General features: G+C 39.5%; 2 protein-coding genes across 2 annotated transcripts in view; both read left to right on the top strand.

Moving 5' to 3' along the window:
* Positions 1-6,907, top strand: part of LOC129731127 (probable serine/threonine-protein kinase tsuA) — a 28,502-nt gene extending 21,595 nt beyond the window's left edge. The window contains exon 2 of the mRNA XM_055690899.1: positions 5,384-6,907. Within this exon, the coding sequence (XP_055546874.1) occupies positions 5,394-6,632 (1,239 nt within the window). The 5' untranslated portion in view covers positions 5,384-5,393 and the 3' untranslated portion in view covers positions 6,633-6,907. The remainder of the gene's footprint in view (positions 1-5,383) is intronic.
* Positions 6,908-14,321: 7,414 nt separating this feature from the next.
* LOC129728979 (galectin-4-like) lies at positions 14,322-15,904 on the top strand. The gene is made up of 3 exons (XM_055687454.1): positions 14,322-14,809; positions 14,864-15,231; positions 15,289-15,904. Exons 1-3 carry the CDS (start codon positions 14,715-14,717, stop codon positions 15,294-15,296), a joined length of 471 nt encoding a protein of 156 aa, XP_055543429.1. The 5' UTR covers positions 14,322-14,714; the 3' UTR covers positions 15,297-15,904.
* The last annotated feature ends 10,008 nt before the right edge of the window (positions 15,905-25,912 follow it).

Below are 25,912 nucleotides of genomic sequence, written 5' to 3'. Positions count from 1 at the left end.
TAGCAGCAATTTCTGAAATAAGTTGTCAATCAACTAAAACCCCTTTGAACATCCTGAACAATTCTGCTGAAGACCGTAACATTCCACACGCAAAAGTTTAATGGTGCTAAACCACATCAATATTGTGCGGAATTAGTGGTGGTGATTAAAATTGTAACCTGTACAACGAATGTGTGTTGGGCATGACCTGTTTTGACTCTACTGTGACAATTAAGCGTTGGATAGATAAGTTATACTTGCATAATTGCCAGACTCCCGTTATTACACTCTAGGGTCTAGGGTCTATGGTCTAAAATCTGATCTAACATAACGTGCTGCAGAATACACCTCTTCTTTATTAGAGCATCCTTCCGCTGTTTTAGTTTGGTTTTTTTGTATAAATTGTTTTAGTATATCTACCGCTCACGATCATTGCGCTAAACCAGTACTAGGCGAGTAAGGCTGAAGACATTTTTTTTTGTTAGGGAATTAGAATTACGTTGAAGGCTGAAGGCTGAAGACATACTAAGGCGTAGAATAAAACGAAGTGTATTTCATATTAGTGCACTTTGCCTTAGAAACGGCGTCGTGACAAAGGCTCGGGTAAAAATGGTTGAGAATAGCACGAAATGCCATAACCCTGCTAAAGTAATACCGCGCGCTGGCGAAAAAGGAGTATAAAATTGGGATGGACCCAACCTTTAAAGAAATCGCGCTTCGTTTTGATACCCGGCAAAAAGGGATTTTGTTTCGTGAATTCAAAAAACGCTTGGTTACCTCGTGTAAGTACACTATCCATCTTAGAAATGGTCGGGTTTGGCTTTTTTCGAATTTGAGGCTGCCCTGAAGCTTTGAGCCTCGAATGGTATTGAAATGTTATTGATTTTTACCGTTGCATGAAATTAGACATCATTATCTTATAAAAATGCTTATTTGATATAGTCGGGTTTCGGGTTTTCAGACCTAAACCCGACATTTTCACACCCGAACCCGACGGGTACGGGTCGGGTTCGGGTTTCGGGTTTGAAAACCCGAAACCCGACCATCTTTACCATCTATGTGTCACCTGCTCCTGGGTTCCAACTGCTGTCAACGCCCTTACCCGGAATTACACCGCGTAAATACACTGCCTGTGGTATCGTGGAAGACCCCGGTTCACTCGTTCCAGTCGCGCTAGCTGGTCATCGACGAAATAGTTTTGTTTCCTGCCATCAGAGATGTTCAGCCCTGCATTCGAGTTTGGGACAGGGATCTCCCAACTCTTATCCTCAGGCAAGTATGCAATATTCTGCAACAGCTTTCTTGTTTCTGTTTACCAGTTACCGACCTTTCGTCTAGCATGTAACTATCCGTGACACCAGTTCCAATTTCTTCTATGATTCAACTGTGAATGGATTGTCTCCCAAACTAGTGCAAGAGACAATTTTCGGCGACTTTAACATTCATGATATCTTCTGGGTGCAAGACTCCTGTGGCTTCCTTCTCACAGATCCTGGTAACTCCTCGTTCAAGTCGACTTCAATCACGTTGCTGGATGGTTACGGTACGGTCAGATTCAAACCAGTCAATGAGATTCTAAGCAGCAACGGACATATGCTTGATTTTTGTTTTATCAGCAAGGATATAGGCCCAGATTGTTCGCTCGTAGTTTGGCAGTGTATTTTCTGGTTAGATCATCAGTTTATCAATAAGTTATTTAGTGTTATTATCTCGTGTTTAAAAAAATTATTACTTGCCGTATATTAGCGCGTTGCAGTGTATATATTGGAAACTTCAATTTATTTTAAATAAAGCTAAGCTATGATATGCAGTAGATACATCATTTTTGTTTCTTTTGATTTGTTGATTTTTTTTATGAAACAAAAAGGAGGACAGAGTTAACAAGATGCAAGATATGTTTCCAATATTCCAAAAGCATGCCTTATACCGGCTATCAATCTATATCAGTGTAAAAGCAGTGAACAACGATTTTCGAGGTTAATCGTACCAAGTGTAGTGTAAAAAAAACAATTCGGTTTATTGCCTTTATTTACCCATCAAATGGAGTTAACATTGCATAATGGCCCGGAAGCATCGACATTGTCAAAGGACTCGTTCACCGAGAAACACAATTGCAGCTCCAATCAGGCAACAAAACGATTATTGCCGGGCAGGCAGAGAATTAAAGCTCATCAAATACCCCAGCCCTGGTGCAGGGGGGGGGGGGAGGACACCCCTTGCGGCGCGCTTATCAGGGGTTGCAGTGAGGCCGAAACAATCTGCTTCAACCGCGCTGTTAACTGCCGGGAGATAAGCATCGACAACATGCGGTGGCGCGGCGCCGTTTGAAGTCCTCAAGCGAAAATAATTAACTCCAAATTAACTCTTTCAACATCAACAAGCTGCCTTCAACTGCTGGCAGTGAGATAAAATCGTCGCTATGCTTTCGTTGAAGTCGTCCTCCAGTACGCTCTTGGGAGGAGGAGGCCATGAGGGGTTCCATCTAACGTCTGAGCTTATGTCTGTAGTAGAGAGGGAGGTTAGTAAAAATGTATCCTCTTCCAAGGTGGGAGGAAAATTCACAACGAACAATTCAACTTTGTTGTTTAACTTAATTTCCCGCCCAAAGTAAATAATACGCGGCAGGATTTCGGATGCAAATTGAAATTAGCGCACTTGGCTGATGTTGCCGTTTTAAAACAGAACGACAAATTCTTTTCCAACGTTGATGTCAACTCAACTTTTTGTATTGTGGAGGGAATCTAAACCGTACGACCAACGATGGCTACATGCAATTGTGTGGGAAGAAGAGTGAGGCGTGAGGACTGGAGCGACGATTCAATGGTGACAGTTTTCGCTTGAAAAAGTGGGAGGAGAAATGAAACCAAGCTAAATATATACTCCCACAACGGGTTTTACGTTCGCGTTGGCATTTTCTTTCGTGTGTTCTGCTTGTTCGTGTTTGGTTCGATAAACCGAGAAAGTTTTTAATACTGTTCCAGGACTAAATAGATATAATTTAAACATCCTTAAAATGTCACTTGATTCTAACAAACTTTTCGTAAAACAGCCTTCATAATTCCTTACTGATTGATTTTAACGAAACAAAATTTGCATTAAAGCACTTGAGGAAAATCGTCATTAATTTCCCCACCCGCGTCGACCTTAACTGCCACACTTCAGGCCACCCACAAGCTTCACCGCAGGATTATTCTAACTCAAAGACAAACGCGCAAAAAACCATGAATAATGTCAACCACCGACGGTTGATTCCCTGAAACGTGAGGGTGATTTATGCACGCTGCTCGCTGAAAATTGATTTTTTAAATCTCCGGGGAAAATCTGAAAAACAAACATCGCTCCGCGATTTTCCTCGCTAGCGTGTCGGCACAGTTTGGACGGAGCTGGCCAAGGAAGGAAGGTGACAAGTGGAATCCAGCAATCCACCGCGGTTGCAATTAAGGAGCAAGTTTCTACCAACTAAGTAGCGTGGGGTGGTTTAAGGCTTAGCACTGTAAGACGAATCGACCAACTTGCACTACTGCTACTAGAACGGTGGTGTCGGACGAGGTGGAAAGAATAAAATTTATGATGATTAAAAAGGGGTTCTCGCTGTCACTGTGGCGTCCTGTCCTGCAGCGCAATCTTTTCGCGGATGGACTCTGGGAGGGAAATTATTTCCCGAGGAAATTGAGCATCTTCGTTCGCGTTGTTTTTCTTCCTCAGAAAAAGTGGCTCGGTTATTTGAAGCTTCTCGGTGACGGTGGTGATGATGGGTTGCAAGGCACCGCGCTAATAATTCATCATGGGAAATAAAACGCCGCCAGCTGGAAGCGGTTGCAGTGCAATAAATCTGAGAATATCTCGCTGCGGTTTTATTTGAGTTTTATTGGAGTTTATTGTCTGCGCGCCATATGGAATTGTGCAAGTTATGGAAGTGCTAGAAAAGTTTGAATGCCGCAGATAATGGGAGCAAAAAAGTTTACAATTTACTGCTTATTTTTAAAAAGCGAGTAAGTAAAAATCAAATACCATCCAGTGTATTTTTGTAATATATATTCCGAACAATACGAATATCAGACCTACGCGAATGAAATAATTTACCCTGTTACATTGCCTTTAGTGAATCTAATAATGCCTTATTTAATTTGAATAGTTCCGTTTCCGCTTTTTCATATCATCATGATCATTTTAAATTTCATCGAATGTACCCTAGTATAGTGGAGAAAGACCTAATCTCAATCCTAAGTCAAACAATCTCTTTTTACCTAGATTTAAATTTTGGAATGTTCTTAATTATGTTGATTGTAAAAGGCCATCACATGATTTAATGGCTCGAATTTTCTCTAAACTATTTTATAGCATAAATATTCGGAAACTCCCATGATATATAGTATATTAAGCAAAGCTTCCACCAAAATGTGTAAAAATGTGATTTAGTTTACCTAAAATGGCACAATTCGTCCAAGAAAAATAATAGTTTTATCCATCTATGAATTTTTAATTTCAACATAGTTTGAATAAACTTATTCTCACATCATTTTGAAACAGAAAGGAGCACATTGAATTAAAGCATAAATTTCATCCAGCCGAACACTGTTAGTAAATTAAGATAGTCTGTAGAGTTCCTCACCGCTATTTCACAGTCACAATGCTTTTCTTAAGAAAACTCTCACTTCCACGCTGCTAACATTCAAATGACAATACCGGTGACAGAAACTATCTCCACAAATTTACTTTCGATTTATATGCTCGATTAGATAGTAGAGCAAACTCACCTACAGACACACACATTCTCTGTATCCATCTTTCTTTCCCTGAGGTGACGTCTCTGATACAGCTTTCTTAAGACAAGGTGTGCAAATAATAGTCCTACACTGGGGGGTGGGGGATGGAGACATTCATGTTCCATTCTTCATTATTCTCGTCTAGCAAACGAAAGGAGTGTCACACAGTCGGGTGTCACTATTATGCACTCTCCAAGAAGTGTTGTTTTACCGGCCACCCCTCCCCAGAAAACCCTCTGACAGTGAACCGGAAAATACCCCGAAGGAATTTCCAGGCGCATTCCGCCGTGGCTGGCATTGTGTCCTGTTTTGATTGTAACCAGAGCAGTGTATTGAAAGGGTATAAGAAACAGAGTATATTTCACTAACTGCTAAGTAGAGTTTTATTCTTACCTTGCAGTAGTGGAAATCTGGTCGTTGTTTGTACATATAAACCCTTTCTGGGTGAAAATGTTGGTTGTATATAAATATTTAGAAATCTATTTGATGACAACTAGCTTAAGGATTTTTTTATCATAATGAACCAACCATTTAATTGAGAACTATTCATATTCCGTAGTACATATCTTTTATATACACATTAATTTCTCAATTTACAACTTGAATTTGTTTGATCAATTTCTCTTTTTTATTTTCAGCTGAACAGCGATGACGGAAGAGCTCCAAACACAGCAGCAAACCCAGCAAGCCCAACCCCAGCAGCAGCAACAACAGCAGCAGCAGCAGCAACCGAATCAACCGCAGCAAAAAGCACGCCCCGGTCCCAATGACTATCGCAACTCGGAATTCGTCACGAAGCTCATGGCAGCCAATCCACCCTACCTGTATTCCCCCGCTATCGGGCCTCATAATTTCTTCTTCAGTGAAATGCTGCGATCATTGGTCGCAAACAAGCGTAACGAAAGTCTTCGCAACGCAGAACAATTGCACCACCAACAACAGCAGCAGCACCAGCAACAACAACAACAACAGCAACAAGCTCAAGCTCTATCGTTACCTACTCGCAGACCGAGAAAAAGATCCTGGTCACAGCACAGACTCTATCCCGAATCTCTGCGGGACAGCAAAGAAGTGGAGGAAAAAATTCCCGGCCAACCAGAGAAACCCCTAGAGCTGACTAATAAACTATCCGCCTTCACGCGGAACATAACCTCAAAATATCAAGATGACAGTAACGACAACTATAAATCACCACAAGATGTGAAACCGTCTGGTGACAAACCTTCACTAAACAATAGTCTAATTCCGGATCCACCAACCGCTTCAATGCCCCCTTCAGACCTTATTCTACCCCCACCTCCACCGGTTTGGTATCCACCGCTCTATCCTCCGTACGGAATCGATCCACTCCACTTTTTCATAGATCTTCGTGTTTCCGGGCACATTTACGATCGCAAGAAAGAACTGGCATCCCCAGACTCGGAAAACTCCGCTGCTGCAGTAAAAAATGAGCACTCGAAGTTGATTGGAACCAACGACCGACAAGGATCGGCCTTCAGTGTCCCAAAGCCGCGCGATGGTTTGAAGCCCAATTCGGCCATCAACCTAAGCTCACCCCCATTACCATCTGGCGAAGGGGACGACAATCCACTTAAGGACGCATCCGCCCTGTTTATGAACGAATTCAAAGAGAATAAGTACGATATTATCAAAAACACAAATTATGTTATGCAAAATCTGCCCCGAATCTACGGGGATCTGAATCACACCCAGAAGGAACCTGGGGACGATGAAGGAAATGGGAACGTCAGCGATGATCAGCTGGATTGTAAGTCGGTAGGATCGAACGACGATTACAATGCGCTTGCAGATGATGGGAAGCTGCGGGATTCCGACCTGAATGTTATCTCCGATGAGGAGGAATCCATAGCCGTGGATGAAAACTGAATTCACTAGCTTAACTTCGCTAGATATAACTCATATAAAATTTGAAGATCTAATTATTGTTGTTTGGAATGTGATCGTCGAGAAGTAGATAAATGAAAAGGACGTAATGTTATGGATAAAATAAGGGGGCAAGAATTTTCGATTTTCGGGCCCGAGATAACTGTAGGTATGTGTTTTGAATTGCCAAAAAGGGAAACTGCAGAACACAAAAGATAAGGTTGTAACATGAACATTGTAATTCACCGCTAAAAATAAATAATGTTGTGAAATATCAATTGAGTTTTTTTTTCATCAAGCTTTATCCACCTGTCAACCAATAACCATTAAAATTACAAGCACACAGAGAATCTTTTTAACTTCTGGGAAGCTCCAAAATGGCAGACGCATACCTAATACGCAAATGCCGGATTTGGCCAAAGCAACAAAGGAATGTAGTGATGAGGATAGTCTGGATCGAATCATCGTAGTGTTTTTAACTAAACAAATTTTCAGAGCGATGTATTTTTTTTTAATTTTGAAAAATTAGGCCTCTAACTGACGTTTATATTCCTGAATATCTTCCAATTTCTTAACGTTTCCTACCCAAGGCCTTCAATCTGAAACGTTGACATCTGTTTCTGTTGATAGGTCACCCACTTTATTGAACTCCTCGAAAGGCTAACGTTGGCAGTCTTTTTACCTTGTAATCCCTTGTAATAGCTCCAACAACATTTGGCTCTTCTGGCAGGCACTCGTCTCGGCAGGTTTCTCAGTAGAATCATATTAATTCACTGCAAGGGTTTAAGTTGTTCAGTGTTTCCTATACAAGAACACCTATTGGCATTAATTTAATTTAATTTTTTTTTATTTTTTATTAATTTAATTTAATAATTTAATTTAATATTTTTTTTTATTCTCGCTTATTTTCCGTCGGTCTAGTTCCGCCACTGTTGTGGCCAATCACCGACGCCCGGGGAGACGACTCCACACCCGGGACCCTAACTCACGACCCGTTTGTTAACGGACCGGCGCCAACGGCTTTACTTCCTCATGCGATGGAAGGCGTGATCCCAGAGATTTTTCGCCTCAGAAAATCCCCCGGTGTCGGCTAGGATTGAATCTAGACCAGTTGGGTTGGTTGTGAGTGAATCACGCCACCTCACAACCATCGACACCTATGTCGGCGGTGGGATTCGAACCCAGGCGTCGAGCGTGGTTGGCGGAGACGTTACCAACCACACTAGGCCCCCGCTCAATTTAATAATTTACTTTAATAATTTTAAACATTTCAAATTCATAGATTGCTTGCAATTTGTTTATATCGTTTGAAATGATTGTTTTTTTTTTGGAATGACAACATCCTCGACTTTTGGCTTTTGTACATCACTTCTATTCCGGAAATATATTGTGTGCATTTCAGTTCTTTTCGTTGTTTTCCAGAAACTGAAAGTGGTCATCTTCGAATTCAAATTGGTATCCAGGGTTAATGCTTGGCAGTAGTATTCGGTTATTTTCGGCTGTTTCCCCTGAGCGTCATTGTGGTTTGAGAAACACCCATATTGGGTGTTATTTGGTCATTTTCGATTGTTTTTCAGAAACCGGATGTCACCATCTTAGAATTCAAAATGGTGTCTGTGGTCGATTCTAGCTCCAGTGTATCATTATGGTTCCGAAGATACTCATATTGTATGGAAATCGGCCATTTTGGTCGTTTTTTTAGAAACCGGAAGTTGTCATCTTACAATTCATAATAGTGTCTGAGGTCAATTTTTAGCTCCTTGCATCATACTGGTTCCGGAGATACTCATATTGGGTGGTATTTGTTTTCCGTACACCGGAAGTCGCCATCTTACAATTCAAAATGTTATCTGAGGTCGATTCGTGGCTTCAGTGCGTCATAACAATTTCAGAAATACCCATATTAAGTGGTATTTGGTCATTTGTCGCTGTTTTTCAGAAACCGGAAATCGCCATCTTGAATTTCAAAACGTCATTTGGAGACGATTCCTGGCCCCTGAGCGTCAATCTGGTTAAAGAAACGCTCATATTGGGTGGTATTTGGTCATTTTCGGCTGTTTTCCAGACACCGGAAGTCGCCATCTTACAATTCAAAATGTTATATAAGGTCGATTTGTGGCTTCAGTGCGTCATAACAATTCCGGAAATACCCATATTGAGTGGTATTTGGTCATTTGTCGCTGTTTTTCAGAAACCGGAAGTTTCCATCTTAAATTTCGTAATGGTATTTGGAGATATGCCAAAAGAAGGAAGGGTGTCGATACACCTAAAAACATTCACTTGCCAAATTTGGTTATATTTGCTTGATTGGTTCTAGAGTTGTGCGAAATTTGAGTTTCATTCGTATGTGACCCCTCCCTTATAGAGGAGGAAGGGGTGTCAAGCCATTATGGATATATTTGTTGCCCCTAGAAACATTTACCTGCCAAATTTGGTTCCATTTAGTTGGTTAGTTCTCGAGATAGGCAGAAATTTGTATTTCGTTTGTATGGAGCCCCTCCCTCACAGAAGAGAGAGGGGAGTCGAACCATTATGGACATACTTGTCACCTCTAACAACATGCACATACCAAATTTGGTTGTATTTGGTAGATTGATTCTCGAGATGTGCGAAATTCGTGTTTCATTTGTATGGGACCCCTTTCTTGTAGAAGGGGAAGGGGTGTCAAACCATTATGGATATATTTGTTCCCCCAAAAACATCCACCTACCAAATTTGGTTCTATTTGCTTGGTTAGTTTTTGAGATGTGCAGAAATTTGTGTTTCATTTGTATGGGACCCCTCCCTTCCAGAAGAGGGTGGGGTCTTAAACCATCAAAGGACCCTTTCTCGGCCCCTAAAACCCTACATACAAATTTTCACGTCGATCGGTTCGATAGTTTCCGAGCCTATATGGATCAGGCAGACAGACAGACAGACCGGACTGCATTTTTATACACTCAAAATATAATTCACGTTATAATTACCGGAAAAGTTATGTGAATATTTTCCATTGTCATTTTCACGTAGATTTTACGTGATTGTCATTTGAGTTCATCATGAACTGGTAAGATGATTTATCCTGTGAATCTTATTCAGTACACAGTACCAAAAAATGAAATTTACAACTAATACAAATGAAAGCACATAACGATTTATAGTAAATAAAGTGAAAAACATATACAATTTCACACCGTTAATAATGCACAATACAGAATCTTTTTAAACCATGTAAATTTGTACGTTAATTGATATAAACTTAAAGCTTCGAATATAAATATGCATGCAAATTCACAATTTATTCATTTACTTTGCATGTAAATATAATGCCACACGGAATATTACATGGTTTCCAATGCTCCATTTATGTGCATTTAAAGTAATGTAATTTTTTTTTACTGTGTAGACATATGCATTTCATGTGAGTTTCATGTAAAACTCAACTACCGGTAAAGTGAAAAGCATTTGATTGTCTGATAGCTACTACGTTTTATGCAACATTTAATTTTCAATTGTGGTTTCCCAAATTCTTGATAGACTGGAAATAGTTTCCAGAAATTATCCAAATATGTTGCTCGATAAGTCGCACAGGCATGCAAAATCGCCAATTCGTAAATGAATTAAACGACATTCAACATGACAAAATGATATTGAGACAAATCGCGCGAAATGACCGATGGTCGAATATCGACCATTTTTGATTTGAATGAAACTTTGCACACGTATTTGGCTTAGCAAACTGAGCATTTTTCACAGGTGAGGTGAGATTTTTTACACCCATGAGTTACATTCTAAAAGGGCGTATGCCTTTTGGCATAGGTTTTATTCGAAGCATTGTAGCCCAGAAACCGTTGGTTGTATAGAAAAACTGTCTGAGAATGAGTTGTAGGGAATTAAAAAGGCACTATAGAAAAAATATACACTGTACAAAAAAATTTTTTTTTGACCAAAAAATATTAAAAATAAACATTAAATTTCAATTTGAAAAAAAAAAGAGGTGATTTTTTTTATTTTTTTTTAAGAAACTTGACGTTAATACGCAATTTATATAAAAAGTCCAGGATGGAGAAATGAAAAATAATTTTTTTTATGGTAGATTAATTTTTTTATAAAAATTCTAATTCAAGCAATTTTCAAAATATTTGTATTCTGATGATTTTAAAAGATGCAGAAAGTCATTTTGAATCAAAAAGCTCTTGGTAGTAAACATTTTAAAGGCATCGGTTTTCGAGTAATTTTAAATTTAAGCTCGAAAAATTATTAATATTTCGGAAAATACACGTTTTTCTTAATTTGTCCATGGTTCTCCAGCAAAAACCATACGTTCATTGGAATGCTTGATCAAAAATATACAATTTATTCTTTGACAGCAAAACGCTTGGATAAACAACTCAAGCGCTAAACCTTAGCTTACCTACACGTTCCCCCTTGCCGAATGTTTTATAAAAAAATATGTTTGTCGTGCAACACTACCTACTTGTTTACTAATAATAACTGTTTGTAAAGTACGCAACCAATAACTACTGGGTTACTTATAATATCTGTTTTCGTATATAAATACGATTGCACTACTCCAGATGTGTTAGTAACAGTTTGCATTTTGTGAAGATGAATAAAGTGAAAATGGAATACACCAAGCCCAAATGCTGTAAACCCTTTCCTGATCATCGGTGCTCATCAAGCTTACGCAAATTAAACGAAAACGTTATTGCTAAATTAAAACTATTGAACAGTCAAGCAGAAAACAGTCAAGCTCATTTTAATACGTCTTTAACGTTATTGGGATAATAGTCAAGCCACCATTCATCCCTTCGTTGTTTACTATTTAGAATCTGGAACACTTAAGAATATCAGCTTCATCATAATATCGGAAGTACTCCATCATGATACTGTTGCGGTTCAGGTGTTCCTTGCCAAATTAATGAGTTTTTTGAAAACAACAATACAATTGAAAAAAGCGATATTATTGTCTGATGGAGCTGCCTCACAATATAAAAATGGAAAAAACTTTGCAAGTTCAAAACAAAATATAACGGCGATGCAGAGTGGCATTTTTTGCAACTTCTCATGGTAAAGGCCCATGCGATGCAATTGGTTGCATATTAGAACGAATGGCAGGAAATGCAAGTTTAGCTAAAGAACATGAACATTCCATTACAAGCGCAAAAGAATTGTATGATTGGTCTAATCAGCAAAATAATAAAAATTCATCAAAATGTCATTTAGTTGGGTATCATATGAAGAATATGAACAAGGAGTAACAGAATGGAGCAATATTTTCAAAAAATCTATAATAATAGCTGCCACACAAAAGTATTATTCTTTTGTTTCGATTCCAGAAAATAAGATACAAACGAAGCTGTTTTCAAAAGACGACGAATCATTTACTTATGATGTATATGAAATATAAGGTGAAACTAGTTCTGTAAAGTATCTATGTCATAAGAAAACATGTTCCTAAAATAATAAAACTCGAAATATATATTTGATTCTTATATATATATATATATATATATATATATATATATATATATATATATATATATATATATATATATATATATATATATATATATATATATATATATATATATATATATATATATATATATATATATATATATATATATATATTTATATCACTTAGAACATTTACCTCTTTTCTTGAGAACCGTTCGCACAATCGTTTTGTTGTCAAAGAATGAATTGTATATTTTTGATCAAGCATTCCAATAAACGTATGGTTTTCGCTGGAGATTCATGGACAAATTAAGAAAAACGTGTATTTTCCTAAATAATTATTATTTTTCGAGCTCAAATTAGAAATAACTCGAAAACCAATGCCTTTAGAATGTCTACTACCAAGAGCTTTTTGATTCAAAATGACTTTCCGCATCTTTTAAAATCATCAGAATACAAATATTTTGAAAAATGTTCGAATTAGAATTTTCATAAAAAAATTAATCTACCATAAAAAAATTATTTTTCATTTCTCCAACCTGGATTTTCATTTTAAAGTTGCGTATTAACATCAAGTTTCTTTATAAAAAAAAATAACAAAAATTCAACTCTTTTTTTTTTAAATTGAATTTTAATGTTTATTTTAAATTTTTTTTGGTCAAAAGAAAATTTTTTTTTGTACAGTGTATATTTTTTATGGTGCATTTTTAATTCCCTACAACTCATTCTCAGACAGTTTTTCTATACAACCAACGGTTTCTGGGCTACAATGCTTCGAATAAAACCTGTGCCAAAAGGCATACGCCCTTTTAAAATGTAACTCATGGGTGTAAAAAATCCCTCCACCTATGAAAAATGCTCAGTTTGCTAAGCCAAATACGTGTGCAAAGTTTCATTAAAATCAAAAATGGTCGATTAAATTTTCGCGTATTTCCAGGCGATTTGAAATGATTTTGCTCTATTGCGACATTTGCCGGTGATAATTACTGTTAGCTGTAACTATTTATGTTCAGGTACTTCCTCGTCATTTTAACTGAATCTGTGTGAAATCTGTAAGCTCAAGACTCGATGTCGGATTCTTATGTTTTTTCTAAGGCTCACTTGTTGGCAAGTCATCGAGAAATTCCTTTTTATGTTCAGAGACAGAATTACACAACAGCTTCGCAATTTTGATTTCTGTGTATTTTCGCACGGAGAGTTCACGCGGTACTTCATTCTGTTTGACGTTGCAATTTTTGTCGCAATTCGTTGTCATTTTTTTATGGTGTAGATAATAAGGCAATCCACGGGTGACGTTTCAATGCTTGTACGTTTGTTATCGTTGCTGTTTTTCAAGCTGCGAAACCAAAACACGACCAAAACCGAAATCTTCTAATGTCGGCAATAATATCAAACGTGATTTGTTATTGTTGTATTTAGGATTGGCACCCGCAATACTAGAGCTACCGATCGAAAAACATTTGTTTTTCACGCTTCTGGATCCGGGTTGCATCCGAGTTGCGACCGATCGAACATACGTAAAGCTGTCATAAGTTGAAAACAGACTGAAATCAGCTGATCGCAACTGTCTCGTGGATTGCCTTATCAAGTAGCACAGCCGACGCTGCTGCCATCCTTTTTCCGTTATTTCTCAACAGTGCATTCGATTTTTAGCCAAAATGTTGTCTCGAAGATTAAGATGATTAGCGTAAAGCAGCAACTGCGCATTGCTTGACTTTTTATCAAACATTTGGCATAAATAAACAAACTCCGTTAAACTTTGCGGTTTAACGTTATTCTATTCTATACGAATTGTTCACATCAGGGGAATGGCAACCCTATCTCAATCCTACACGTTTGGCAGTAGGTTTCATATCGGGGCTATATTCGAAATACAGCCCAAAACAAAGTTGTTTTTGACGTTTTATTTTCTGTTTTCACGATCGTTCGGATTGCCGGAAAGTTCAAAACACAGTAAATTTTATTTACAGTATTCTTTACTCAATAGCTTGCAACTATTTACACCCTATGTTTACAAATAACGTTTCTCTTTCTTCTTCTTCTTTTATTGTCTGCTAGAGATGTTGGTTCATGAAACATAACCTCCTTAGCATCCCCCTGGTTCACATACTCAAGCAGCCTATTTGGCTGACAACTCTTCTCTCGGCTGTCAACCCTGTCAACATTCCAACCAGGCCTTAGACGCGCCTAAGCTTTTGCACTGGGTTGTATGTGACTTTTTTTGTGGCTCCATTTCCATTTCGAACCCACTGTGGTTCCAATATTTTGCTTGTTATTTTTCGGTCATAGAAAAATGGCGTCTTTTCATAGGCCTGATTCCAACGCATTCGACTGTTTACGGTGGGCGTACTAACAACATTAACAACCACCGCTCTGTGATGGTGGTAGTGTGTCGGAGTTGCAAGTGGCACCGTTTGATGGAAAACCAAAACAAAAATATTTTCCTCCCGCGACCCACTCCTAACCCAAAAACGCATTGGCAATTGTAACGTGACGGCACTATCAACCATTCAGTTGGACTCCGTCAGTGGTACGTGCCTTCGTGTAGTGTAGGTTGTGCCTTCTTCGAATGAAGACTTTTTCGTGCCAGTAGTAATAATTAGTTCTAAAAAGTGTCCTTCCCGTTGTGGTTGTGCAGCAATCGAAATGAGTGTCCGTCCGTTCGTAGCGCAGCTTCCTCGAAGTCCACAACATGATGACGAAATTTTGATACGGGGAAAACTTAAAAGCGATGCTAGAGCGTAGGTTTCGACGCAGTGCGGATGGCAAGAGCTACAACATGTAAAATTTTCCAGGTTCTCTATCAACTTCTGTCTGCCACGACCCGACCAGGTACCCGCCAAACAAACGCCCCCACACATCGCTTACCATTTTAAAACCATTTTCCACGACGACGGCAGCAGTGCCGTGATTCACAACTGGAAGAACCTCGTCTGGCAGGCGGAGGACGTCTACGAGAACTACTGGATGTTGGACCGCAACGAAAAGTTTACTCTTATTATCCGATTCCACGAGGAGGTGTTCAAGGTGTTTGCGGAAGACACGCAGCACACCCCCGAGTACGAGTTTGCCCACCAGCTTCCATTCAGCATGATCCAATCGATTGAGCTCTGGGATGATATCGAGTACGTGGAGGAAATTGCTTTTAAGTATAAAAATAAAGGTACTATTTTAATTGCACTGGACAAAACAACAATTTATTGATTTCTCATTCTTGTAGGGTTCTAAACATTCGGTAGCAATTTCGCTGTTTGTTTATGTTACGAACACGAATTAATTTCCTAGAGTCGGCATACGCGTCCAAAGCATGGTGGCGATTAGCACGTCTTCTAGTCATTTTCAGGAGTCGTTAATCGAAACGACCCCTTCGACATGTGTCTAATGTAGTCATTGTGGCAGCAGCATTTTTACAAAGTAAGAAGAAGGGAGCACCCACATCACACAAGCGCAGCTTTACCTGCCGCACCAGCCATATAGTTCATATGCCTCGCCAATCGAATTTTATCGCAAAACAAGCACAATACGCTTCTATCTATGTCAGTCTATCAGTATCAACCGTGTGTACGGTAAATAAATGTATGCATAAAAAATACCAGTGTAAGTAGTGGTCAATAGCAAATGACAAGGACACAATCAATTGTATGTGCCTTTCCACTCAAACAAATTAAAATTTATCAGCTTATCAAGTGTTATATACAATCTACAGTGTATTACAGTTCGTTATCAGGACGGTTCACAAAGAACTGGTAGGCTTTTTACACTATTGAATGACGTCCTAATAGAAGTGTGGATTCCGCAGAACAATTAAACGTATTTAACGAAGTAAACCTGTACAACGAAGAATCCGCGTGTTCTTTATTTCTCAACTGTTCGACTATATAAATATGACATTTCATTTTTCACTCGCTGGGGATAACAGGGGTGTGCCACTCACCAGTGCTGGCAGCACCACATAGACCCCCCCCCCCCCCAATTACACCAGAAACCTGACTTTATGCCCTGATGGTGTAATTTTGGTTTTTTCGTCCGGTAACGGGTGTTCACCTATACCTTGATCGCATGTAAACGCTGGCTTAAGTCGATCGATCGATACTTTAAGCACTTTAGAGTTTATCAGTACGTCCATAAACTTTTCTGAGCGCTTCACAACTTTGAATGGGCCCTCATACGGTTGAACCAGAGGTCTTTTGACTGCATCGATTCTAACAATGACATGACTACACGTAGCCAACTTAGGGTTTACGAAAAACTTGGGTTTAGCATGATGAGGTGGATCAACTGGTGTCAGATGCTCGAACATACCTCTCAGCCGTTCGATAAACTAGGTTCTACTTGTGTCGTCGGACGTGGCGTCCAGGAATTCCCCGGGAAGTCGTATTATTTGACCAAAAACTAATTCTGCAACTGAACATTCGAAGTCTGGTCTAAACGCTGTACGTAAGCCCAGCATTATCATCGGTAGGCGGTCACACCAGTGTTTTGCATCTACGGCCATTATTGCTGCTTTTAAGGTACGGTGAAACCTTTCCACCAATCCATTTGCTTGTGGATGATATGCAGTAGTTCGAATGTGTTTGGATCCCATCGTTTTAGATAACTCTAGAAATAACTCAGACATGCACAAACATCAATCACGTTGTGGCGCGAAACCAAGTAGCACAGCCGACGCTGCTGCCATCCTTTTTCCGTTATTTCTCAACAGTGCATTCGATTTTCAGCCAAAATGTTGTCTCGAAGATTAAGATGATTAGCGTAAAGCAGCAACTGCGCATTGTAGAGATTAAATCAGACGACACGCATTACAGCTTGACTTTTTATCAAACATTTGGCATGAATAAACAAACTCCGTTAAACTTTGCGGTTTAACGTTATTCTTTTTTATACGAATTGTTCCCATCAGGGGAATGGCAACCCTATCTCAATCCTACACGTTTGACAGTAGGTTTCATATCGGGGCTATATTCGAAATACAGCCCAAAACAAAGTTGTTTTTGACGTTTTATTTTTTGTTTTCACGATCGTTTTAGATAACTCTAGAAATAACTCAGACTCAAATTGTCTGCCTTGATCTGTGGTGATAGTCTCAGGTGCGCCAAAACGGGAAATTCAGGTAACGCACATACCTTGGGCAACAGTCTCTGCCAAAATATTTTGTAACGGTACAGCTTCTGGCCATCGGGAGAAACGATCGATGATTGTAAGCAAATAGCGATAACCGTTTGACGGCGGCAGTGGTCCAACCAAATCTACGTGGATATGACGGAAACGGCAGCTTGGAAGCGGAAAGTTTTTAATGGGGCTATGTTGTGTCTTTGCACTTTGCTGCGCTGGCATTGCAAACAGTTTTGAACGTACACCTTTACATCTTTGTTCACGTTTTTCCAAACAAATCGGTCTGCTATAAGGCGTCGCGTAGAACGTACTCCAGTATGGGCTATCCCATGAAAAGGATTAAGAACAGTTTGGCTATGTCAAAGTGGGATGTAAGGCCTTATTTATCGCGGGAAACATCACAGTATAAGGGATGCGAGGCTAAGGCTGTTTGCCGTAATTCGATTTTTAAAGCAGTTTGTGAATTTTGCAAGTTTTTCAATTCGACATCGTTAATTTGGTCAATTGCTATTGTGTTGTAATCAATCGGGGTCGGAACCGAAATCGTTTCAACTCTCGAAAGCGTATCAAGAACTATATTATGCTGCCCACTAATGTGTCGAATGTCGTTAGTGAACTGCGAGATGAATCGTAGATATCGTTCTTCATGCGGAAGGCGACTACTCGGGTTAGACAACAGCGCATTCGTTAATGGCATATGGTCGGTGTAAATTATAAACTTTCTTCCTTCCAACATATAACGAAAATACTGAACCGCTTTTTTCATTGCTGTTAGCTCCCGTCCAAAAGTTGAATATTTGAGCTGCGAACTAGAAAATTTCTCAGAATAAAATCCAAGCGGGACCCATTTGCCTTTTTCAAACTGTTGTAATACGGCTCCGGCGGCTGTGTTAGATGCGTCTATAAGCAGACTCAGCTGTTTTGACGAATCGGGATAATACAAGAGGGTGGTTTCAGCTATCGCTTTTTTGCATCTATCAAACGCCATTTTTGTTTTTTCGGTCCAGAGCACCTTCCGCCGATCGTTTTTCTTGTTTCCAGGTATTAATTTTCGCAGGTCTGCTTGGAGGTCTGATGCGCGTGCAATAAACCTCTTGTAACAGTTCAACAGTGCAAGGAAACGCCTCAAATCCTTGACGGTAGAGGGTATTGGATACTCTGTGACAGCCTTCACTCGATCCGGTAGTGGTAGGATTCCGTCTCTGTTAACCACGTATCCTAGAAAATCGAAACTAGTTTTTGCAAAGCAACTTTTAGTAACATTAATCACCAAACCATAAGATTTTAGGCGCTCGAAAACAGCTCTCACATGTTCGTAGTGTTGCTCCGGCGAACTAGAAGCAATGCAAATGTCGTCCACGAAGACAATGACGTAGTCCATATAATTGAAAACCTTGTGCATGAATCGCTGAAAGGTTTGACTCGCATTGCACAGGCCGAATTGCATTCGTGTAAACTCATACAGCCCAAACGGAGTAATCACAGCAGTTTTAGGTATGTCCTCCGCATTAACCGGAATTTGGTGGCATGCTCTCTCCAGATCGAGCGTTGTAAAAATGGTTTTGCCCCGACAAATCGCCATTCACCACTTTTCTTCGGTACGCAGTGGAGTGGGCTAGCCCAGCAACTACTAGAGGGACGACAAATACCGAGGTCTATCATCACTTGAAATTCTTTTTTTTTGCAGCATTCCGTTTGTCTGGGGGCATTCGGCGGCATTTGGTTGCTCTCGGCGGCCCTTTTGTTGGTATATGATGAGTTACGTCATGTTGTACTGTCGTTTTGATCATTGTAGGTAGTGTTATTTCTTTAAATTCTGCTAAAAGCTTCCGAAATGGATGATCTAAAGCAACTGTGGTTACGCTATGAATCGCAGCGTCTGTCAAACCTCCCGTTGAAGAAATTTTCGTCAGCCCGTCTATCAGGCGTTGATGCTTAAGATCCACTAAAATGCCGAACGAAGCGAGAAAATCTGCACCCATGATAGGAAAACTAACGTCTGCTACAAGAAAAAGCCAGTTGAACCGTCGACGCAATCCCAAATCAGTAGTAACGTATCGCTTATCGTATACATTTATCTGGGATCCATTTGCTGCGTGTAGGGCAAATGATGATGCTTGTTTGTTTCTGTCTTTCTTCGTCGCAGGAACTATCGATACATCCGAACCGGTGTCAATAAGGAACTTCATTTTCGATGAACGATCATACAACAATATACGGCAGCTTGCTGTGTTAACGTTCACTTCTGCCGTTTCGAGTGAACGTGGATTTAGTTTTTTTGGACTGTATCGGCACTTTGTAGCCCGTGCACCGAATTTACGATGGAACCAGCATATTTCATCTTCAGCACCTCGACTGGATCTCGATGATGATCGACTTCTGTGGGGAGTTTTGGATAATTTGAGATTACGTTTTTCAGCTGTCAATGCTGCTATTTGGTTTTGTAATTCGCTAACGGCGTCTGTCCCGGTGGCGCTGGTAGAGGCGACCATAGCGTTTGCCGGACATTCCACCATTTTGTCTGCCATTTCGGCAAGTTTGCCGATGGTACCGTCGCTGATGGAGAGCACGGTCTTCACATTTAGTGGCATACGTTGCAAGAAGAACATTTTCATCAATTCATCCGTGACGTTTAGTCCAGCAGCCAGCTCTTGCATCTTAGCAAGCAGATGCGTTGGACGCATATCGCCGAGATCACAAGCCCCCAGGAGTCGCTCGAGTCTTCCCTGCGCTGAAACTTGGAATCTTGAGATCAAGCGCTCCTTGATGGCTTGATATTTGTTTGCTTCTGGTGGGTTCGTGACGAGATCAGTTACGTGGCATATAACGGATTGGTCCACTTTTGCAACTATGTGATAAAACTTGGTGTGGTCTCGTACTACATTGGCCAAAGCGAACTGTGCTTCCGCCTGTGCAAACCACATCACTGGATCGTTTTTCCAGAAATCTGGAAGTTTTACCGACACTCCGCCAACAATCGCGGCATTTTCATGTTGGTCGTTTTGTGACATTTTCGACGTTTGCTAATTACACGACGATATACGTGAACGTTTGTTTTTCGCGTCCGGGGTCACCAATGTGGATTCCGCAGAACAATTAAACGTATTTAACGAAGTAAACCTGTACAACGAAGAATCCGCGTGTTCTTTATTTCTCGACTGTTCGACTATATAAATATGACATTTCATTTTTCACTCGCTGGGGATAACAGGGGTGTGCCACTCACCAGTGCTGGCAGCACCACAGAAGAATTATTGTTCTGCTGTGTATCTGGATTTGCTAAACCAGTTGTATCTTGAAATTAGTTTAAAGCACAAATATTTTTATTTAAAACTGCAGATGATTTATTGTTCTTTTAAAAAAATATTGATAAAAAAAATTCCGTTACATCTTTGATTTATTATCGTATTTTCCTTCGGATACTCCCCATCGTAGTTTGAACTTTCAGTTGGTTAACCTCAACGGCCATTTTATTTCATGTCTGCAGAATTCCGAGTCACTTTGGCACTCTTCATAAATTTCCGTTCGACAATGGTCCAATATTTCTCGTTTGATCGACAATGGGGGGCAATTAGAAGGATTGAAGTCTTTTTCAATTTCATCGATATGATACAAGCATCTGGTCAAGACTTCACTCTTCTCTTTACAGTCCATTATCTTGTTTGTGCTGCAAATCCCATGCCAAATTTCCAAATTTTTCAGTGAAAACTGTGCAGTGGCCTTGATGAATTTCAGTCGCGGGACGTGTCCAAAATCCTCAATTTGCGAAATTTCAAACCATTATTTGATGCTAATTGAATTACAAAAACTTGTATTCTTATCTTCATATTCCTACACAAAACAACCACTATAAATCAAATTAATAAAGTGATCAATTTGAGATCACAAAAATATTTTATGGTAGATATGGAAGGACTCTTCGTATGATTATTTTCTCCTTTTTGTTCCTACATGACACACCAGGATGTTGTGACAACTTGTCAGGATTACATAAGAAAACCCAAAAATATTGACGAGAACAGAAATGGACCAGTCGATAATAGAATGTAATTTCAAAATATGATGAAAATTATGATAAAAATTATTATAACGAATTTCGTATGCTAACTAAAGGAGAATAGAAAACTTAAAGTGTTGGGCTAATTAGGCTTAATCGCTAATTAGCGACGCTAATTTTCAGTTTAGGTTTAGGAGATTTCCCTAATTTTTGAGCAGGGAGGCGCATTGTTGGAGTTCCACAAACTTTAACCTTAGAAACGATGATCTAAAAATCGTTAAATTCGTAGAGAAGTGACAAAAACAAGTAGTTACAAAACTGTGAATTACTGGCTAGTACATGAACAAGCCTTAGGGGCCGTTCAATAATTACGTAAGCATATTTTTCCACTTTTTATTCAAAACACGTCAACTTTTTTAATGCTATTGAGAGACTATTTCTTTACAAGATAGAAGCAAGTCTGTCAATCACACGAGCATCAAAGAGGTCTCGAGTCAGCTTAAAACTCATTTTTTTAATACAATCGTTAGGTTTAGTATCAGAGAACATTGTGTAATGCCTAATCAAATGTTATTTCAGAGATATCGTCTAGGTTCTCAGAGGTTTTTTTTTCGAATTGGCACGCAGGATTAAAAAAAATTACTATAGCTTTTCATACAAAACAACATAAATTAGAACACGCAACTAGTCCGCCGCAGTTAGAAAAGGATATTTTTCAATGTTGATTAACAGTTTTGTTAACAGTTTATTACGTTTATTACATTTAGAGTAATGCACTCATCCTAGCGGTCATCTAACGTGTCGGTGCCAGTTTTGTAGTTCTGTGCATTAAATTCCTCAAAAAAAGTCGTTTGTTTCCATCTCTGCCTCACTAGAGACTAGATCTGGCGTATAAGGTGGACGAGAAACTAGTTCGCAGCCCATTTTTTCCAATTTATTTGACGTATCACGAGGAGAAAGAGCGGGAACGTTGACTTAGTAAAAAAGCACTTGTTTTCTTCGCTATATGCAACGGTTTTGCCTTGGTTTCAGCCTTCAATTGATACAATATCATATTGCTTATTGATTGACCGGGAGTCCGAAGTACTTTTATTCGCCGCAAGGATAAAACCACTTGAAGATCATCGAACCCTGCGGCTCCGTGACTCCCAGGCTTCGGAGGAATACGTGCAACAGTTCGAAGCGGTACAACCCACGACGGAGGGGCTTGGTGCATTGGTTCTCGAGGACGGCTGGTGGAGAACAAAAAAGAACAAGGCCAAGTACATTACCGCGATCTCCAGACGAAACAAGTACCACCAGGAGGATGAACACTAGGAGCTCGAGCAGGTATCTTGTGCCAGCGATAGCGAAAGTACTATAAGAAGGGGAACCAGTTTCGTAAAGGCTATGTGCCGCTAGTTTTCATGTGTAACGGCAAGGATGGAAAACTAAATGGCGATACAACAAGCACTGGCTAGCGCCCTGCATTTTCAGGATTTGGAAGGAGGAAAAGCTATTGAATGAAGAGAGTCCTCTGCCCCATTCGCAAAAAGGACGACAAGCTTAAAATGTCGTAACTTGTCGATCTTGTTTATCTTTGCCACCTACAAAATACTCTCGCAGATCCTTTTCTGTCGTCTATAACCCTTAGTCAGCAAGGTTGTGGGCCAGTACCAGAGCTGCGATTAATCCAAGCAAAATGTTGACTATGACGAGAAAGAAAATATCATCGCACTCGTTTTTTTCTCTAATGAACAGCCAGTAACCATCACAGTAAGCGTGGAGATCCGACAAGTGAATCAATATCTTGTCTCTTTTGTTGCCATTTTCGGGTTTTCATTGTCAACCGTCGTGAATGTACAGAGTTTACTCGGAAATATCACTGCAATGCAAATCTAGGTGATTTTTGGAACATCAAAAATCGGTTCAGTAGCGTGATTATTTCAGTGCCAGCTTGAAGTTTGTTGCTATCAGGATTTTTTGAATTTGATTTCCTTTGCTGTATTGGGATTACTACGCTAGCGTTTGTTCTGCCATTGGTAAGATCATTGAAATGAGATTAATTTGGATGATCGATTTTAATTTAATATTTGTTTAACTAGATTTTGTTACAAAACCAAACATGACTGAAACTGAAATTGAACAGTTTCAAAGTTGAACCGTGCCAAAATTTAACAGGATCTGTATATAAATATTCATACCCATACATAGTTAAAAGTGTTCTGTTTTGCCACCCGCGATTCATTTTTTGCCGCGAACTAACACTGTTTTTGGTTTAAGCTACAACAAGCACGATATTCAAGAGTCAAATTCATAAACTCAAAGAGTAACTAAAAATGGAATATTATTTTTCAGATATGAGATCATTTGAAAAAAAAATAATAGAATTTGTTTATTACAATTGGTGTTGTGTTTATTACAATTGGTGTTAAAAAGCATATTCTCTACTGAGAATATTCAAAATGTACCAAACTTAAATACGCTCAGTTACAAAACGAAGTAAAGGCCCGAATACACACACGGCGTGACAACGCCTTCCTGACGAGAATTGTCAGTACCTTCTTAAAACCTTTTAATGTGCCTTCTAGCATCTGCCACCTTCCACTCGTCTACACGGAAGGAGCAATCAAGCCGTCTCGAACTCCGGCGTGCGCTAACCTTCTTGTCGTCATGCCACCTAATTCATGTTTGTTTATGTTTGTTGGTAGAAAAAAAAAGGCAAGACACTTCTAGAATTACCAGCAGGCGGAAAATGATACAACACGGCCAGCGCCTTCGCCAAAAGAAGGCGACACAAGACCGCGTGGAAGGCACGATGCGTCTACACGGAAGGCAGTCAAGTACGCAGCTGAAGGCGGCGAACGACTACCTTCTTCACTAGAAGACAAAGCTAGAAGGTTCTGGTTGAAAGGCGTCCCAACGGAAGGCGCGTTTACGCCGTGTGTGTATTCGAGCCTTAATAGTTGTTTATTGACAATGCTTTTAGTCGGCGTGCAGCCAAACCGAACCAAGCGTCGAAAGACATTAACCGCCGCGATTGCTGTGTAGGCAAGCTGCTACAGAGAATTTTTGTTATAATATCGTTATCAAATGCCCAAACGATTTCGTTACTTCATAATAGATAGATTATTACTACTCATATCCACTGGGTGTCAATAACTCAATCTGAGAAAACGGCGCTTAGTTCAGTCTGTTCGCACGCCGACCATATATCAATATCATACATATCAATTGAAGAAAAATCATTGATTTTATGTTTGCCATCCTAATACAACATATCCTAATAACATCATGCTGTCAAATTAACTTGATATTTCTGCTGGTTCAATCTCAGTACAGCCATACCCGAATGATGGAGAAAGATAGCAAGAAAAAAATGAGAGTGAGAGTTGACGCTAACAGAATCATCGAAACATCGCAAACTCTTTTGTAATGAACCATGCATCGTAGTTGGCTGATACTGGTGTTGCATCATTTTGGCGTAATTACAGTAGTATGGTATTGACTTTCCGCAGCTCTGGCCAGTACCAAGCGGGCTTTCTAGAAGCCCACGCCACCAATGACCAGATCTTTTCGATCCGAAAGATCTTACAGAAATCTCACGTAACTTTTCAAAAGGGCAGTGGGGGGGGGGGGTTAACAATGACAGATTCTTTCCTTTCTCACTCTATTTTGTAATAAACAGCGTCATTAATAAAGGCTTTCAACGATTTCTTGCCACAAATCGAAAGATTGTAATGATGTCTAGCTTACTATGCAAAAAATATAATTTCATTAAAGATTATTTCAAGTAAAAATAACTCAGTTTTTAATCAAAGGGAAAATAAACAAAAAAAGTCTCCCAATGTTACTTGGGGGCTCTTAAAAAGTTATCCGAGAAATGTCACGAATACTACGGGACCACACATCACATCTTCATTGACGGCCTATGATACAGTGCACCGAGAACGGCTGAACTCAGATTACCTGATGCTGAGCAAGGCTATGATGACGTAAGTGATGTGTGCTGTTCGGGGATACTCTCGATTCTCTTTGAATCGCGCAGAAGGTTATAAGACATGTTGATGAACCTTTCTGTTGGCTGTTAAACATCGCCTTCGATGATGTGATCCGGAGGGTGGGCATCCCAAGTAACAATTCTATAGCTACTTGGTTTTCTAACGGTTTTATCACAGCAACGAATATTACCAACGGTTTTATGGCGGTTAAACCCGTTGCCAAAAATAGCAAGTCGTAATGAACACTGATAGCTGTCAATAAAACTCTAATAAAACTTACAATGAAACCGGCAAAAGTCAATGCGATTTTGCCTTATTATTGGTTTAATTATTACTATCTATTGCCCCATAAAACCACTCCAGCTTGCTGTCATAAAACATAGAAACCAGTTTTATTGCGGTCATTCAAAATCTAAAAAACTACTAGTTGGCTATGAAAAATATCTCATAAAATTGTTATAAGTGCCCAGTTTTAACCTGTCAAACTGTATGTGCAGGTAATGATATACATACAGGTGAGACAATAGCGGCTTAGTTGGTTTAGTGTGACGCAGAATTCTGTCGCAGTCTCCGAAAGATGTGTGTATAATGCTTTAGAGCATCTTGCAGCGCATTTGTGAACATTGATGACGTAGAACTCCAAAAATCTAATAAATTAACACGGTAAACTTAGTATTAGTACTTAGTACTGTTCGGTAGTAGTTTTTTTTTTTAAATTTTATCGCCAGTTTTGTCTTGTTTCGGTTGAAAATAAC

The sequence above is a fragment of the Wyeomyia smithii genome, chromosome 3, assembly GCF_029784165.1.
Source record: "Wyeomyia smithii strain HCP4-BCI-WySm-NY-G18 chromosome 3, ASM2978416v1, whole genome shotgun sequence".
Taxonomy (NCBI): domain Eukaryota; kingdom Metazoa; phylum Arthropoda; class Insecta; order Diptera; family Culicidae; genus Wyeomyia; species Wyeomyia smithii.
This window is presented reverse-complemented; position numbering and strand designations above follow the sequence as displayed.

Coding starts and splice junctions, on each gene's coding strand:
- LOC129728979 (XM_055687454.1), top strand. CDS start 14,715: ATGAGTGTCCGTCCGTTCGTAGCGCAGCTTCCTCGAAGTCCACAACAT. Junction 14,810..14,863: donor CTTAAAAGCGATGCTAGAGC/GTAGGTTTCGAC, acceptor AAAATTTTCCAG/GTTCTCTATCAACTTCTGTC.